Here is a 17,598-nt window from a genome sequence, read left to right as displayed (position 1 = left end):
GGGGCTATAGGCTTGTCCCTGTGGGAGGGGGGGCAGGGAAGGCACGTGGTGATCTCCCCGCCGCCCTGAGCTGGGGGCAAGGGGCGTCGCGGGTAGGGGACGGACAGGACTCGTTTTTAAGGTTGCTTTGCAAAATAAAAATGCTTTGCAAAGATGAGTTTCTCCCCAGCCGATTTCGCAGTAGGGTTGGCCAAGAGGAGGTCTGGGCATTGTACTAGGGGGCCAGAGAGGACCCTGGACCCGCTGGCGCTGAGTCGCTGCACCGCTTGCCGCTGGGCCAGCGGGCTGGCGGCGGGCGCCGGGTGGGCGATCCCGGGCGGGGCGGGGGCGCGGTGAGGCCGGGCGAGGCCCCGGCGAGGCCCGGCCGCAGCCGCCGCCCGCTCCCGGCCTGCCGCGCCGCGCTCGGTCCTCTGTCTGTTTGTTGGCAGGAGGTTCCCGCACACGCGGTGCTTGTAAACATTCAGACACGAGATTTTTCCCAATCAAAATCCACTTCCACTTTTTTTGAAAATCTTCCAAAAAATAGTAAGAGGAGGGAGTTCCTCGCTCCCTCTCTGTGCCGCCGGCGCTCTAAGTTTGCAACTAAAGAGGTTTTGGTGAAGGGGGTAATTGTATTTTTCCCCTCTATTAGAGACTGTGAGATATTTGTAGGGGGGGCGCGGTGGGGGAGTCAAAGAGGAGAGCGTTGCTGCAAACCGCTGGCGGAGCGCTTGGCGTCTGTCTGGGGGCAAAAAAAAAAAAATGTTGCCTTGTTTTATCTTATGTATTTTATTTTATTTTATTTTAACCTATTTTCGCCGCCACTGAGGTTCGGCCGGGAGGGGCGGGCAGCGGCAACCCGGGCGGCAGCACCCACAGCGCCCTCCCTCCCTCTTCGACTGGCCCCCGGCCCTCGCTCCTGCCCTTCGGCGGCGGCGGCGGCGGCGGCGGCGCGGGAGGGCAAGCGCGAGGAGCCGGCACAAAAGGCAGCGGGGCAAACACCCACCTCGGGCCGGAACAAAAGGCTGCAGCGCCGGCCGCGGCTCCGGTCCTTCCCGGTCGCCCAAGCTCTCCCGGGCACCGCGGCCCCTCTCCAGACTCGGCGGACTCAAGAGCGCCGGGGTCCCCCCTCCCACAATCCCACTTTCTCACTATTGTGGAGATGACTACTTTCTTCCCAGTGCACACTTGACCGTGAGCGCGCTGGTGTCCAAGGGCCAGTCTCACCTCTTTTCTCCCTGGGAATTGTTGGGTTTTTTTTTTAACTTGGGCTCCCCACCCCCCGTTTTTCTTCCTACGGTAAGTGGAAGTAACCCCCTTTCCCCTCCAGTTCCCTCCCTTAGGTTTGCACGAGAGTTGTTAGCATCCACAGCATTGTTCATTATTTTGCAAAATTGGAGGCGAAATCATTGCATTCCTTTCTGAAAAGCGAAATAAAGCAGAGGAAAGCAGGAAAGAGGAGGAGTCAAATTTTTGTAAAATTAAATAAAATTAAAAGATTCGTGCTATCCCAAAAGTGTACATACGGCTACGATTCGGGATGGGATGAGGTTGGTTCCCCCCCCCCCGCTTTAATCTCTTTTATCCCGACTCTCAGAGGTTTTTCTCGTGAAAAAAAAAAATTTTTTAATGCATGCACACACCCCTCTCTCCCCCTTTCTCTTGCTTCTCGTCCTGCGCGCTCTCGTGATTATTAATAATTATTATTACTATTATTGGGTTACTTACGCGAGAATTCCCGTTTGCTTAAGTGCTGGGGTTTGCCTTGCTTGCGGCGAGACATGGTGGGCTGCGGGGCGGGCGGGAGGCGGCGGCGGCGGCGGCGGGCGGACGACGGCTCGGTTCACATCGGGAGAGCCGGGTTAGAAAGAAGGAGACTCCAGAGAAAATATCTTCATCAGTGCCTTTTGACATCCAAAATAAATTAGAAATAATACAAAGATGGCGCAGGGAAGATGAATTGTGGGAGAGCCGTCATGGCTTTTTTTTTTTTTAACCAAAAAAAAAAAAAAAGAGAGAGCGAGAGAGAGAGGAGAGATAGAGGGGGAGAGAGAGAGAGATGAAAAAAATGGCAAAAGCCCCCCTGAGCTGCAAGTTCAAGTGCGGACGTGACGTCCCTGCGAACTTGAACGTCAGGAGTCTGGATGGACAGAGACACACAAAACATGGGCAGGGCGAGCAGGAGAGAAGGGGAGGAGGGAAGGGGAAGCTCACACCAATGGACACACATCAGGGGCTGGACATGAAAAAGAGACCAGGACAAGCCAATGGCCAGTGCGGGGCGGGGGAGGTGCCGGGCGGGGGGCTCCGCAGACGCCAGACGCGGCCCCCGTGGGAGGGGCGGGCGGAGGGGAGGGGGCGCTGGGGCCTCGGGCTCACCAGTGGCCGCAGCGAGTGCAGAGGCAGCGGCTTGGCGGGGAGAGAGGGAAGGGGCGGCGGGGGAGGGGAAGAGCCAGACGCAGCGCCCTGCTCCCCCCAACCCCGGCACGCGGACCCTAAAATGAAAGATTATTTTAAATTAAAAAAAAAAAAAAAAGAGTGTCTGGAGGCTGCAGGGGCCGGGGAAGCGCGGGCGGAGGGAAGCCAGGTAGAGTTGCTCCCGGACACCCTCCTGCGTGCGCACACCCACTTCCCTTCGCCGCCGCCGCGGAGCTCGCGCCTCGTGTGCGGACGCCGGGGGCCGAAAGCCCAGAGCCCGCGGCTGCGCTCGGGAAACTTTGCTCGAGGAGAGAATAGCCAAGAAAAATCACCCGAAGTTGGGAGCTGAGCCTCCAAGTTACAGCTACGCCGCGGGCGAGGGGAGGCGGGAAGGAGCGCCCGGCCAAGCAGAGTCCAGCTCAAGTTTGGAGGCTTGCGGGTCCGGAAAGGCAGCGCGGGGGCCTCCGGGAGCCCTGGCGGTCCGAGAGAAAGAGAGAGAGAGAGGGCAAGGGCGAGAGAGGAGATGCAGGCCCCGGGCCGGCTGGCGGGGAGGGCGCCCCCCAGGCCGAGCCCGGGGGCCGGAGATCTGAACGTCCAGACAAACGATCGGGTCTGAATGCCACTGGGAGTAAGGAGTCAGGCTCTCAACGGTCGAGGAGGAAGAAAGAACAGGGAGCCGGACTCGGGGCACGTTCCGGCCCCGGGAGTGGAGTGCCCGGACCCAGGGCGAAGGAGGCGCAGAGGCGTCCACCTCACGGGGCCGCCGCCGGCCAGAGGACAAAGCCCGAGCAGTCCGAGGAGTGCCAGTCCCTGGGAAAGGGCTCCCGGCGCCGCGGGAGGTCCCTAAGCTGGGTCCCAAGAAAAGACACACCCCCTCCCACTCCAGAGCTACTGCTAAAGCACCGAGGAACGGCAAGAAAATGTTTCTTACGGGCAGAGCACAACTAGTCCAGTGCAGTTACCCAGGGAAAGAAAATGGGGAATGAAGAAAGAGCGACTGGCTCGCGGGAGCAGCGGGGAGGCCACAGTGGTGGGGTGACCGCCCCGGGTCAGCGCCACGCTCCCGGGGGGCCCCGGGCGGAGCTGCACCCGCCGGAGCCCGCAGCCCAAGTCTGGCCTTTCTGCAGACGTTCCCGGGAAATTAGGGAAGACCTGTTGGAAATAAACCCCTGTCTCTTTAATGCACATACACACGCGCGCGCGCGCGCGCTGCTGCTGTCAAAAAGCGGGCTTCACTCTGGCGTGGGATACTTTCAGTTTTACGTAAAATGTACAGCAACAGCACCCCCTGCGATTGGAAAGTTTATTCAGAAACGTGCCTGCAAAGTCCCCCGGCGTCTCCCGCCTCCCAGTCTCCCCGCCTGCCTGCGCCACCCTGTAGCCTCAGCCGACGTCGCCGCCGAGAGACCGCGCTGCGATTCCAAATCCGGAAGGGCAGGGGGGAGAAGAAAATGGACTCAGGTCCAAGGGAGGTGCGGAGGGTGCAGGGGGGGTACGGGTGGCCGCGGCCCGCGAGACTGCGGGCTGCAGGTGGACGTGTACAAGTGTGGGTCTGCAGAGCGAGGAGCCTTCTTTCCCCTCTCCTCCAAGAGGCTCCACGAACCCTCGTGTCTTCTCTTCTCCCTCCTTGGTCTGAGGGACGTCGCTTTCGTAAATGCACCTCCTGGGCGGGGTGCTTTATTGTCTTAAGCGAGGGCCCCCGGCTCGCAGGCGCGCACCCATCTCCCAGCCGCGCCGGCCAGCGGCTGTTTATTCCTGTGTTGTCTTAGCAAAGTTTCAAACCCATCAGAAAATAACTGGTTTGCCTTGCTCGGCGAAGCTTCGGGCCCCTCTAAGGATGAAGAGGAGGTTTTGATGCTCAACAGTGGGAGAAATGTGGGCTGGACCGAGTTTGTGTAAATGTGGTTTGCTGTTATTGTTCCCCTCCAGTTTGGTGGGGGTTGGGGGGGGGGGACTCAAATCCTGTTTAAGAAGCAGGAAGATTCACTTGCAGTAAAGCTCTGTAGCGTGTGCGTTATACCATTTCCCCCTTTTCACGAGTTCTTCAGAGCAGATCAGCATCTCTTCCACTACTGTCTTTTTTCTTTTTTTTAAATCTTGTTCAGCTAGCCGTAGAGCGACCAAAAGAATATCATTGCAGGGGAGGGGGTGGGGGGAGCCGGACGTGGAGGAGAATGGTTGGAGGGAAGGTGAGGAGAGAGAAGAAAAAAGTACAACTGGGAGGCCTTTGAAAAATAAAAAAATAAATAAAAGCCCCTTCAGGTAACAATAATGAGTCCGATTCTTTCCGGAACCGAGCTTTCCAAATTTAAATATTTTTCCCATCCACCCATAAAAGTCCATATATAGAGAAGGTATATAAATGAGCGAATGTGTGTTGTGGAAATATATATGTATGATTTATATATAATGGTGTGTATAAAGCTTTTCAGGGTTGGCTGTAGTGTAAAAAGTAATGACTTTATTACCTCTGAAAGGTTCTGTGGTTCACATTTAACAGTCTTCTGAATTACAATTCATTACACAATTGTGTGCTCTCTAAAACCGGCACCCTATCAGGGCCGCTATCTGTGGTTATTTCCAATAAATAACTGGCAACATTTTATTGATTTTCTTTTTAAAAAAATCATAGGAAATTAAGCACTTAGTTACAAGTAGGTCTGCTATGTTATTGTACTTGTTTCAGATTCCAGGGGGTTCCTTCCGAAACCACATCTTAAAACATACCTTTAAAACCCAATTTTGCAGCTGCCTTCCCTAGGTGCCCATGGAGAGGTAAGTAGCGACGTTTCCACCATTAACATATATTTAATTTCACCATCATAAAATGCCCAGAGTGAAATAGGAACTACTCTCCACTCCCGCCCCTCCCCCAGCCTGATTTCACCCAGTCCAGAAAACCAGGGCTCAGTATTGGCATTCGATTCCCTCCTGGTCGCGGACCCCCACTCCGGTCCCTCCTGCTTGCCTCTACGAGTGACGCCCCCTCCCTCATTGCTGCTGGATGCTCGCTAAAGCGCCCAAAAGTGGGGGAGGGGGAAGGTGTGTCTGTGTGTTTAAAGAAATAAAAACGTGTGGTTTTAAGAGCTTTGAAAATATTACGTAAGTATTGATTAATGATGCAGGTGGGTTTGTAGAGGGGTGAAAGGTCACTTTAAACCCTCACACTTGGATACACAGTCAGTATATTTACTTTCCAAAAGTAGCTTTTAGAAAGTAATAAATTATGACAACGTTAAAATTATTTTCTGGCGTTTCAGTTAACTTCATGTGGAGCTGTAGAACCTTTGCTGATTCCACGGAAGGGCTAATTACGCTCGGTGGGCTCTTTCCCAAACCTTCGGTGACAAAACTGCGTGTAAACTCCAGGCCAACAGGCGACCCCTCCCCTCTCCTCCTCCCCCTCTCTATCTTGCCCGCGGAGGAGACTCCCCAGGACTTCCTGCAGTATATATTCTGCCTCTGATCTCCGTACTTAATAGCCAAGTCCTGGTTTATGCTTTATAATGTGTTGACAAGTTTTCTAACAGACTTTCTGAAATAATGCACATATATTCACGTCGGTTAGAAGCCCACCGTATTTTTAGAGTCGAGTAGATCTATACCCTAATGCAGTGAGAGAGTGTAAATCATAGAGGATTTCATAGTCCTTTCAGTAGTTTTCGGTATGAAGTATGAGCCGCGTGGCCTCCAGACGTAACCTTTTAGAAAAAAAGACAGTGCTTTTATTTTATGGTGTAAAGTGCTTTTAGCTCCAGGGCTCTGAACGTGAATGTGGTCAACAAACAGCTCCAAGAGGCAGGCTTAATACGGTCCCAGCCCTCGTGCGGAGGATCGCCTAGTGTGGGGGACTCAGGTTGAGCTGGAGAACTAAGGGTTAAAAGGTCTGTCTCAATAGAAACTACAAGATTAAAATAAAATAGTCACTGTCTGCCTTTAGCAGGGAACACCTTTACAGACTTGAAGATAAATGAATGAATGGTAAATATAATCACTCCCACCTTGCTTTTTACTTCTGGTGGTGGTGGTGGTTGTTGTCGTTTTTCTTCCTAATGGAAGTTCAGAAAATAGAGAATGGACAGTCATCTCGATAAAAAATAAAACTTAGGTTTGGATTCATCACTTGGCATAGGTTTTGGGGTTCTAAGAGTGGGAGTGCTAAGGTGTTAAGACAAAGGTAAAATTAATGTTAAAAAGAAAGGAGGCTGTGCTTGAGGAAGGGGGTGGGCTTTGTGTGGGCACCACAAACTGAAAGATGAGCATGAGGGCCACGGTTACCTCTTCTTCCAAGCCTCCCTCAGCCCCCACCCACTATAACATTTCTTCCTCCTCTGCTCCCAGTATGATTCAGAGTCTGGGACTTAAGGAGGCCCCTGGAGGGCAGTGTCTACACCTGCAAAGGGACAGACTTCCCAGGGAGGCTCTTGGGGAAACAGTATGGCTTTTCTCCAGAGGCTCCCTGGACATTTAGCTGAGATGGTAGAGATGGTAGGGGTTGGAGATGAGGGTGGGGTTTTTTTTCCCCTAGTTAACTCCTCTATCAGGGGGCAGTAAAAATGGGATGAAAGCATTTAGCTGACTGGCAGACATTCCTGGATGGCTGTCCCCCCATCCCCCCCCCAAACCACCCCAGGAAAAGAAAGAAGGAAGGAAAGAAGGAAAGGAGCAAAGTAGGAAGTAAAAAGCTGGATCTGCTCTAAATAAGCCTACACTTACCTCTACACTGGGTTGCTGTGGGGGCTGATGGTAAGTCTCACCATGTTAAGAGGCTCCTATGACGACAGCAAGGTGTTCTGGCTGGAACACTGAAATATCCAATTTAACTTCCTAACATTGACATCAAAGACACATAGAGGCTGGGCAGTGAAGCCAGTCCAGTGGACCACATTAGAAATGTCCAAATGTCCAAATACAATACTTAGCACACAGCAGCTTCTCAATGAATGGTTTTTGAGTGAATAAGTGAATAAATCCTATCACCACATAAATGAAACCAACATAACCATTCAAATTCTACTAGTTTCCCCCAGAACCAGTAAGGCTTTGATCAGATAACTCTTTTGTAAGAGTACATTTTAGCCTAAAAGTGACTCCCACCAAGGATGGTGAGCTTAGAAGGATTATCCCAAAGATCAGAACAGCTGAACAACTGAATCTTTCAAGAATACAAAGCAAGATATTTTCATCACCTCCAACAGTCTACATAATCAAATATCTTCCAAATAAACCAGTGTCAAGAACCCAGTGCTGCAGTCCATGGGGGTCACAAAGAGTCGAACTTACAACTAAACGACAACAGCAACAAAAGAACCTACTATCAGAAAATTCATTGTTTTAATGTTACTTTGGGGATGTGTTCAAATCTGGTTTCCCAAATGAGAGCACTTCTAAAAGAAAACAATACAATCAGAAAAACCAAAAATGAAAAATACCTTACACTTCATTTTCTGTGTGCCCACCCATCCTTCAATAAATCTTTTGCTTTTAACAGAGGAAAAATTTTTTCAATACATGTTTTTCACACCCAGTCTTAAAACAAGCTTCATCTATTCTCCTACTCTCTCTCTTTTTTTTTTTTTTTTTTGCCCAAGTGGGTAAATAGAAGGAAAAGCAAAACAGCACACACACACATCTGGTCTGACATTTTGAACAGCAAGTTTCAGCCCAATGTGATTTAAAACAATGTGAGTTAAAAACCTCTTAAAATTTGGGTTTATAATGGAAACGCTGACAGACTCTTAATTATAGCGGCCCTGCCAGACACTGCTATAATGAAATAGTTGTGCTTTCATTACTATAGAGGCACTATAGTTAAGGGTCTGTCAGTGTTTCTATTATAAACCCCAAGTTTAAGAGGTTTATAACTTGGGCTATTTAAATGGCACTGGGTGGAATTCAACCTATCAGTCCAGATGTGAAGTTGTTTTATAAAAGAATAACTCAGTGGAAGAAGAAGAGCTTTTGAAAATATTCTCTCTCTCTCACTCACTCCCCCCACCTTTCCCCCTCCCTCCCACCTTCCCTTCTTCCCTCTGTTCCTTACACAACATCACAGAAATGATTTTTACTGGTTTCAGATGGTCTTCTTGCCAACTTTTAGCTATGACTTCACTGTCTAAAAGGAAATTTTATAGGCAGTTAGTCTTTTATTTGGACAAGTACCATTTGCCATTATTATAATTTTTTACTATCTTATTACCGTGGAGTACATACACACAACATGGACACACACACACAGAGAAACACACACATACGAACTAAAAAAAATCAACACTAGGTCAAGGAATGCAACCTCATACACATACACAGAGGTACACATGGTATGTTACATTCTGATGAAAAAGTATAAATGGACTGAAGAGAAGAAATAAAGTATCTGAAATGTTTTTGTCTTATCTATGTAGTAAAAACAATAGAGGAACTGCCATCTTATTTCAAATTTTTGTAGCTTTCCTGATATCATTTGGCTTGTTCAGAAAGCAACAACCAGCACTGTATAGTCAGCAGTGGACTCTACACCAACACCATAAATGTTTCTACTTGACTTTGGTTCTTGACAGATTGATGAAGAATTTACCTTGAATTATCTAATGGACCAGAAGTTTGAAATATGTTCTGTTAACTTGGTATACCATCACCATAACATGCAATGTTTGTTAGCGATGATGCGGTTGATGCTAATTCTAAGGAAAACAAAGATGGTGTTGGCGACCATGAGGATGGTAATGGTGGTGATGAGGTCATAGTGGTAGAGATGGAAGCGGTTGGAGATGAAGGTGGGAGTGGTTCCCTAGTTAACGTGTCCATCAGAGGGCAGTAGAAACAGGATGAAAGATGTAGCTAAAAAGCTCAAACTTTTGCTTCTCCAACTCTTGCTCCATCAGGAAAGCCATTGCACAAAGACGAGGTGGGAGAAGAGTTCAGATGAAGTTTTCAGATGCAAGCCGCTCTGTTCCCCTCCCCTGCACACCAAGATGTGGCCCTGGGTGGGTGTTTTGGGCAAGCCCTAAGTTCACCAGCTTCATACAGAGAAAGAGCCACCAAGAACTGCAGCCACCATATCTGCATTTAGAAACCTTTTCACTTCCAGAAGAAGAGCAGTTCCTTTTCTCTGTTCTCTCTGACTGAAATCAGACCACCAAATCAGGCCATCAAGGGCCACAGTGCCTTGATCATTCTAATTTCACAATAGCTTTAGTTGGTCTTCGCTCAAATTAGCTAAAAGAGAAGCAGTCATCAAAACATGTTACCAGGCTCAAGTTCCTTTTCTGTCAGTTTCTTATAAACCCCAGAAACGCCTGCCTAGTCCCACAACCATTCCAGATGTGTACCAATCGGTCCCAGAGATTACTGAAGAGCTCTGGCTCTTCTGGCCCCTTTTCCAGAAATTAAGACATCTTTTTTTCCCCGCCAGTAGTTAATCATCCGTATTTTATTTTTTCCTGCCAAATTCAGCAAAGGAAACTTTTGTGGTAGAAAAAGCCTATTTCATCATTTTTGTCAGCTTGGTGAAGATAAATCTCTTTGGTCTCCCATTCCTGGTTGTACACAATTTGCCTGTTTTCATTTTTTCTTAAAAAAAAAAATCTCCTGTACAAGGTCAGTTATCTAAGCCTCCAGATTCCTATAAAATGAAGAATCTGGTCCTAAGCACTGTTATTCTTTCTTTCTTTATGGAGCATGGCCCTGAACAGACATGAGATGTGGTTTCTGCTCTTGGATGGCTTTCATTTTGAAGGCACTAGATACGCACACACAAGCACAAGCACATCATATAAAGTTCACAACTCACACGTGCCAAAGCCATATGGATACATACTATTTTCCTTGCTTTGGGTAACCCTGGTTTCACATTGCTGATTTGAAGAATTCTAAGCCTTTAGCAAGGACTAGTTTGAGTGGACACAGCTCTGGTTACTTCTGACACTAGTTGGAGAAAGAACTTGGTTTCTCAGAAATAAAAAATGGTAAATAATGAGGCTTGGTCATGAATATATCTATGATAATCTATCGTTTTCAGCTTTTATGATAAATAGCTTAATTATTCAAGAAATAAGCTTTCTGTATTACATTTGTTTTGTAGGCAATTTCAGAGACTTTCTAACATCATTAGTGAATGTATCATTTTTTTAAACAACATTGTTTCACTTCCCTAACACATAGTAGGCATTGAACTCATGCTAAATCAAGGAATGAATTGCCCAAATGCATTTTCTGTTGTTTCAGCAGGTGAAAAAGATACAAGTATTCATGTCTGCTCCATAATACATTAAATATGCATATAGTGGAAATTTATATTATTTCACTTTTTAAATAGTTAGGAAGTATGGGCCATTTGCGCTGCTATCTAACCTACACAGAATAAACAGCAAGCCCATTTGTGTCAGGAGGAAACAATTGCATGTCTGTCTGTATATATTTCATATAATAACTTATGCCATAAAAGCGATCACCTGACAAGTCCTGGGTTGTCACATACTTATAGGAGCCTCTGTCCTTTTCATCTTTTTACCCCTCAGCACAGAGTAGGACCTTAGGAAATGTTTTGTACATGAATAAAAGATGAAGTAGACCACTTAGATTCCTGGGAACTTCAAAATCCTTTCTACCATAGGTAAAATGTTCTTTTTATTGTTCTCAATTCTCAGATTTTGAAATGCAATAAAATATGCAAACAGCCAAATTCCAAGTACATTGCAACACAGAATAACTCTGAGAGATTAATTCTGGAGCCTGATTCTCCAGATACTACTTTCTTTAAATATCAAGGCCTATTCTAGCTGGTTCTTATTTGAAAGAAGCAAGTCCCACAGAGCCTTATAATGGCACCCACTTTCCCACCCATCTGTACATGGTGATTTCTGTGGCCTTGCTCGGGAAACAAGGGAAATAGCAGATATGATAGAATGAGAATCCCAACCCTCTCTTCTCAAAAGATCGAATCTTGAACTCCAACCTTAATCAGTAGCAGAAAACACAAGATTAGTAGATTTTTAAAGTAAATTAAGTTTCTGAAAGTAAACATATGAGGGGGGTAAGGCAAATATGTTAATTATTTGAATATTAAGCACATAAAGGGGTTTTGCTAAGATTATAGATGTTTTGTGTGTGTTGATTTAAAGATTCTAAAACATTTAAAATAGGCTCATTTTAAAATATATGTTTTACAGGAAGTAAACTCCCCTTAATGGGAACTTGCAACTCTCATTTTTTTTTTTCTTTTACTTTAGCATAAATAAATCAAACTGAAAAGCAACCTCAAACCAAAATGGAACTTGTTTGTTTTCTTTTTCAATTGATAAGACTTTAGTTTTAGTAACATCTTTAGAATTCCAAGCTACATTGTTATATTTCCACTGATCTTCACATTTAAGGGTTTGGATCTCTCAAAATTAATGCGAAAAGCTCAGCCCAGGCCTGTGTTTTCAGATATGTTACCCTCAGTAAGATCAACATAATATCTGGTTTTCGTAGAACAGTTGAAAATTAATATATCTCTGACAATGCTAAGAAGCTGTGATTCATTACTATCAATTTTTAAACATTCTAGAAGGAAGAAGCTTCTCATTATGGGAGTTGAAAGGAGCAAAAGAGCCCCTGATTTCAGGTAGCATCTTTTCTTCATTTTCTTTTAGGGACAAGGGACTGACCAGCAGCAAGGAAATAAACATTAATCCTGAAGTATATATTTTTTCTAGCATGAAACCAAAGGCCTAAACATTGTGAATAAACTTGCACTGAAATAATCAGATGATGGCAGTAATTATTTTAATGAGAATCTCCCTAGCCAGAATAACAAACAGATATATCGCCTAATGTTACACTGAAAGGTAGTGCATAAGCACATATACTGCTGTGGTGACTAATGTGTGATAAGAGAATCCTTCTGCTCACAGTTTGGGCATTTATGTCACCATGTATTATTGATAGCACATATTATTTTTACTACCCTGTGTCTTTATTATGTAAAGTCTAATTGCAGGAAAAATTATTTTCATCCCCTTGATTTTGATAGGCATTTCCATAGAAAGGATGGGATACAGAAAAGGCTGTGTATTGCAGAATTCCACCATCGCTCAGGATGTTTGCTGATGATTGCTGATGTCAGTTCTATGAGCCCTGTACACTGGCCTTTTAGGAGGGAAGGAAATGAAGTACGATAGACCTGTGATAAAATAAGGATGAGGTTCTAATGAAGACACAAGGAAACTGGACCACTTAGAATTAAAGCTTCAGCCCACCCCACTAAATCCATTTCTGCATTCAGGTGCTGCCAGTTGCCAGAGTATATGAATTCTCTCCCTGAACTAAAACCCTTGAAAAATATCACATTAACTACACCTTGGTCCTGAAGTGGAGATAAGGTTAGATTTTTTTCTGGGTGTAATTTCAATGATGATGCTTCCTCTGGTAGAATTCAAGAGAGTGAGCAGAGTAACAAAAATCTGGCATCCAGAACCAAACAAGCCTGCGTGTCTAGGCCCTGTACCGTTTCCACAAAGAAGGTCAAAAGGGGCTGAGAGGAAAGGTGTATCAAAGGTATCCTTGGAACTCAGAGCCAATAAAAATGAAACTATTCTCTTCTGAGACCTAATTAACTTTTATATCCAAAGCTACACTGCACAATTGTTCATTGCTTATGACTAGGACTAAAAAAATATATGTGCCATGGAACTAGGCTTTTAAGTGATCCATTGGGTGGCTTTTCCATGTCTGTAAGGAATTTTCTATTCTTTAGAGGTATTCACTCAATAAATAAGTAAGTCTGGGCTAATTTTTTTTCTCTCAAAATGTGAAGTATTTTCCTATATCTATCTTCAAGGGATCAGAGACTTAGTGCTACAACTTCCAAAACATTCCCTTCAAATCCTAAAACAACACCAAAACAAAGATACTCCAGAAACAAATTTCATGCTACCGGCTTTGCAAGGATTAGTCTCCTATTAGAGTCACTGTTCCTATATGATCCTTTTTCACATTTTAAAGGAGGATATATATTTTTCTGTTACCTTTCCTGACTGTAAAGCAATCACAGGAACCTGCAGGAGGCACCATAAATATGCAAATTTCTGAGAGATAACTGTTTTCAGTGGTTATGCCTCCAAGTAGATGAGGAAACAGAAGAGCCTGAGCTTCCTACTTCCAAGTAATTCGTATGTTGGAGTGCCCCCTGCTGCAATCACAGGTTGTCCAAGAAAGGGAGAGTAAAATTCGGAAGCATTTAAATCTGGTTAATATGTGAAATAAATGCCCACTACTTCTGCCCCAGGAACAGCCATACCCGGTTCAAAGATCCTCCCGCCCATCACAGATTTCACTCGAAACACTTTACTCAGCCTAAAATTGGGACAATCTGCTTTTAGCTCAAAATCTTTAAATATGCAGGTTACATAAATTTTATTTCTCAAAAAAACAAAACACAGCATATCAAGACCCAGAATAGCACTTTATAAGAGATGAATATTCTAAGACTTTCTTAGAGGTTACCCAACAATAATAAAATCTGAATTAGAAGCATATCAAGTTACCCACTAGGACATTAAAGCAGGAAGGGAAAAGTTAAAGTGTTAACAGCATGTAGGGCTATTACTCAGTTTTAAATGACTTTATTTAATAAAGGAAAATTTTGTGGGCCATTAGTTCATGGTGTGGACTGGACATTTTGATATTAAAAAAGAAAATGAAATAAAATAAATAAATGAAACCACCAAGTTACAAACACTGAAAAACTGCTGCAGCTCTAAAGTCACTCTATTATAGATTTCCATATTCAGACTTGGGGAGGGGGGTAATAGGACAGAATAACATGATACAATTCAGACCGTGCCGGTCTAGTGAATGCATAATATGCATTTTTAAATTGCCTGAATATATATTCACATGACAGAATCTAATGGGTTTAGGAGAAGCCCTTGTTCTTGATCAAATCATAAAAACTGTTATAAACTTGTCTATCATATCAGATCACATACACTTCTATTAAAATTGTTTTTGTCTTCCTGTTTAAATACTACTAGAGTCTGAATAGATAAAGGAAATTAAATCTTTTTTAAAAAACTAGCTAAGTTAGGTATTAGAAACTCTAGTTAGGGTGCCAAAAGCAAGGCCTGATAACACACCTACTCTTAACTTTTTCTGCTGGGCCCTCCCCAATCTTCCCCAAGCCCCCTAGTTTTGCCAGTTTTTAACATCAGTTATAGAAATATAAGCTCTCTCCTAGCATGAACACCTCACAGTGACTACATACTAGAGTTTGAATTTCAACTCCTCTTCACACCACATCTCCATATTCAGATCTTCACAGTTAGAGCAAAGCAGAAGAGTGAGGAAATTACCTATATAATTTCAGTAGGCTGCCTTTACCTGCATCATCCAGGAACCTTGCATCCAGTCTGTAAGGCCCTGACCTAAGAGCCATGAGGAGAGAGAGGAAAGGGAACGGTGGGTATTAGTTACCAGGGAGAACTAATTAGAAATAGATCTTGATATTAAAGGTATCCATCTTTTCCTTACTCAAAACTTAAGCTCCCACTACTCTATTCAATGGAGAGAATTTTTAACCCTCACCACCACTTTGGATTTTCTTGCCACAGAAGGTGAACTGGTAGAAAAAGAAAACCAGTGCACAAAACAGCAGTTTGGAACTGAAGCTCCGTTTTACCAGAACCCCTGCCATATATGTTCTGTCACTCACCTTCTAGACACTCAGTACAATCATTCAATCTATTGAATCAAGAGACTGTTTGATCTTATCTGCATCTGTGAGCTGACTGTCAACCTGCTTAGGCTGCATATTAAATCATCTATAGTAGCTGTATCAAGCTGAGATGATCTGTTAATTCTAAATTTATTAACCCTTGGAGTGCAGTCATCATGTTTAATCTAGTGTAGCCCGCATTTATTTTACAAGACTAAATCCTTCTTTAAGATATGGCTGTGCTGTAGGTTAAAAACAGCTAATGTGGGTTTCATTATGATAATTGGGGGGGAGACTGCCTGAAAAATGCTAGTGTGACTACCCTAACAGGCAATGTACGTATGTCTGGTCCCAGGCACTCTCCTAGGCTGGCATTTGCCTGTGGGATGAAATTTATTCCAAAAGCACTTCTGTGTCTAAAAAGAATGCAAAAAGAAAAAGAGGAGGGGGGAGAAGAGGGAAGAAGGCGCCTCTGATGGATTTCCAGTGGTCCAGAGCCAGAAAGGCTGATTTCCAAGGCAATGTCAACCCCCCGATGTAACGCCTGAGGGATGAATTTCCAGAGGCACAAACCTGGTGAAAGATGCTAACAAAATTCCTCAAGTGAGTCAAACTTCTCGATCAATAAAGATCACCTATTTCTGGACTGAGTGATTTTTTTTCACTCCCCCTACCAAAGAAGAATTCCAAGCATGTCAAAATATAAGGTAGACCTGCTAAAAAGAGAAAAACATGTTCATTTAATATGTTAATCTGGCTTTTAGACCAAAAAAAGAGATATCCATCTCCTCTACTTGCCCATTACTGATGTTATCAACATATTCATAGCTTTTCTTTCAGACACAAACTGCTAGGCATGCTCCCTTTTTTGGTAACCACGTGCCTGATATGTCTCTAATGTAGCCTAATAACAATTTTAGCATTCAGATGAAGCGATTTCATTCTGTGACTGCCTTTTCTATTAGATTTGATTTTGAGAAGCCCCAGTGGGTGCCTTCGAGGCAGAGATCTATCTGTGAGGCTGCTACCGGCTCAATAGCAGCCTGGGCTAACCTTGACCTTTCCCGAGACCCCGCTCCATCTGGTGCCAGCCTGCTTTCCACCACCAACCCCCCCTTTCTTGCTTCATAGTCAACATTGATCAAGGCAGAACGGAGCGCCTCGTCTCCTGGAAGGGCTGGGCAGGCTCAGGAGGACAGCACATTTCAGTATATGGAAATGATCAAGCTTCTTATGCAATCATAAATCTACATAGGAGTCTTGTGATTTGATATTTCATTCACCTCCAAAGATTTTTTTCTCTCTCCCAACAGGGATTTATAAGCTCTGTAAGAGCTCCCGGACAACGGCTTTCCCCAACACCTGGAAATTATCAAGCTTGCTGCTTGCTGAATGATGCTAACAGCTCTAATGCTGCAAATTCATTTTTAACAACTCACTGGCTTTTATCTAGGATTTGTGTGTGTGTGTGTGTGTGTGTGTGTGTGTGTGTGTGTGCCTTTCTTTAAGAAAAATCTACCAAAGCAATGGACACCAAAATAAAATCTGACTTGAATCTCCTACATCTCCACACCATCCCCATTATATATTTGTAGATAGACAGACTTTTATATCTCTGTATTCTGTCCCCTTTCTTAACTGCTTAGGGGAGGATCGAGAGAGGAAAAGAGGAGAGTGGGGAAAAAGAGACAGAGAGGAGAGGGAGATGGAAAGGTGCCAGAGAGAGTAACTGGATGTAACATTTGAATGGAGCCTGAAATCTACCTCCCCCTCCCCAGGCCACATTCCTTCTTTCCCAAAGACCCACACAAATGTCTCCTTCTCCAAATCACGCACTACAGTACACAGATGCTTTCTCTGCCTCACACTCTTTCTTTCCTCTTCTATCTGTTTCTGGGGCTGGGTGGTAAAGAGGCTGACTGAGGGGGAGTCACGTGGGCAGCCCGTGGGCAGCGGCAGCAGCAGCTCAAAAGAAATTGACTGACTGGCCGCTTGGGCGCATTTCAATATATGGAAATGACCAGAGGCTTCTGCAATAAATCAGCACTCAACACTTTGTCATTTTTCTAGTTCTGCTTCATTTTCCTATTTTCCTCTTCTCCTTACAGAAGCCTTATTTCTTGCCTTTTACCCTGCTGCGCCTCTTCCCACCTCCAGCCCCCACCCTCTCCAAATCTGGCCCCATCCTCGTCAAACGCCACCCCCATTTCTGTTCCCTGACTCCCCTGTAATTGGAAACATCCGGTCGAGAGGGATTCTTTTCTTTTCTTTCCCTTTAAATTTTTTTTCTTACAAAATCGGGCAGCGTTTGCTGTCGTGCCTCGGATTTCCTCCGACCAGAGGCGCGGAGATGCGCTCACTTAATCCTTAGGACCGAGGAACTCAAGCCCCTTTTGATGAAGAAAAAGGAAAACGACCGCGGTCCACATTTCACCTCTCCCCATCCCAGCTCCCGCTGCCACCCTCGAGGAGTTCGCTTAGCAAACTTAAAAGAATATCAGAAG

The 17,598-nt window shown here is 45.0% G+C and overlaps 1 protein-coding gene across 9 annotated transcripts in view; it reads right to left on the bottom strand.

The window, feature by feature from the left end:
* BCL11A (BCL11 transcription factor A) overlaps nt 1-1,893 on the bottom strand; it is a 99,287-nt gene extending 97,394 nt beyond the window's left edge. For 8 of the 9 annotated variants that reach the window (XM_068971919.1, XM_068971978.1, XM_068971946.1 and 5 more), the window contains exon 1: nt 1,708-1,762. In XM_068971919.1, coding sequence (XP_068828020.1) covers nt 1,708-1,762 — 55 coding nt within the window. Of the gene's footprint in view, nt 1-1,707 lie in introns of all 9 variants that reach the window. The other variant, XM_068971927.1, reaches the window with a different exon arrangement.
* Nucleotides 1,894-17,598: the final 15,705 nt, after the last annotated feature.

This window comes from Capricornis sumatraensis, chromosome 1 (assembly GCF_032405125.1).
Source record: "Capricornis sumatraensis isolate serow.1 chromosome 1, serow.2, whole genome shotgun sequence".
NCBI lineage: Eukaryota > Metazoa > Chordata > Mammalia > Artiodactyla > Bovidae > Capricornis > Capricornis sumatraensis.
Note: the sequence above shows the minus strand (reverse complement) of the source record. Positions and strands in the feature narration are given on the sequence as shown.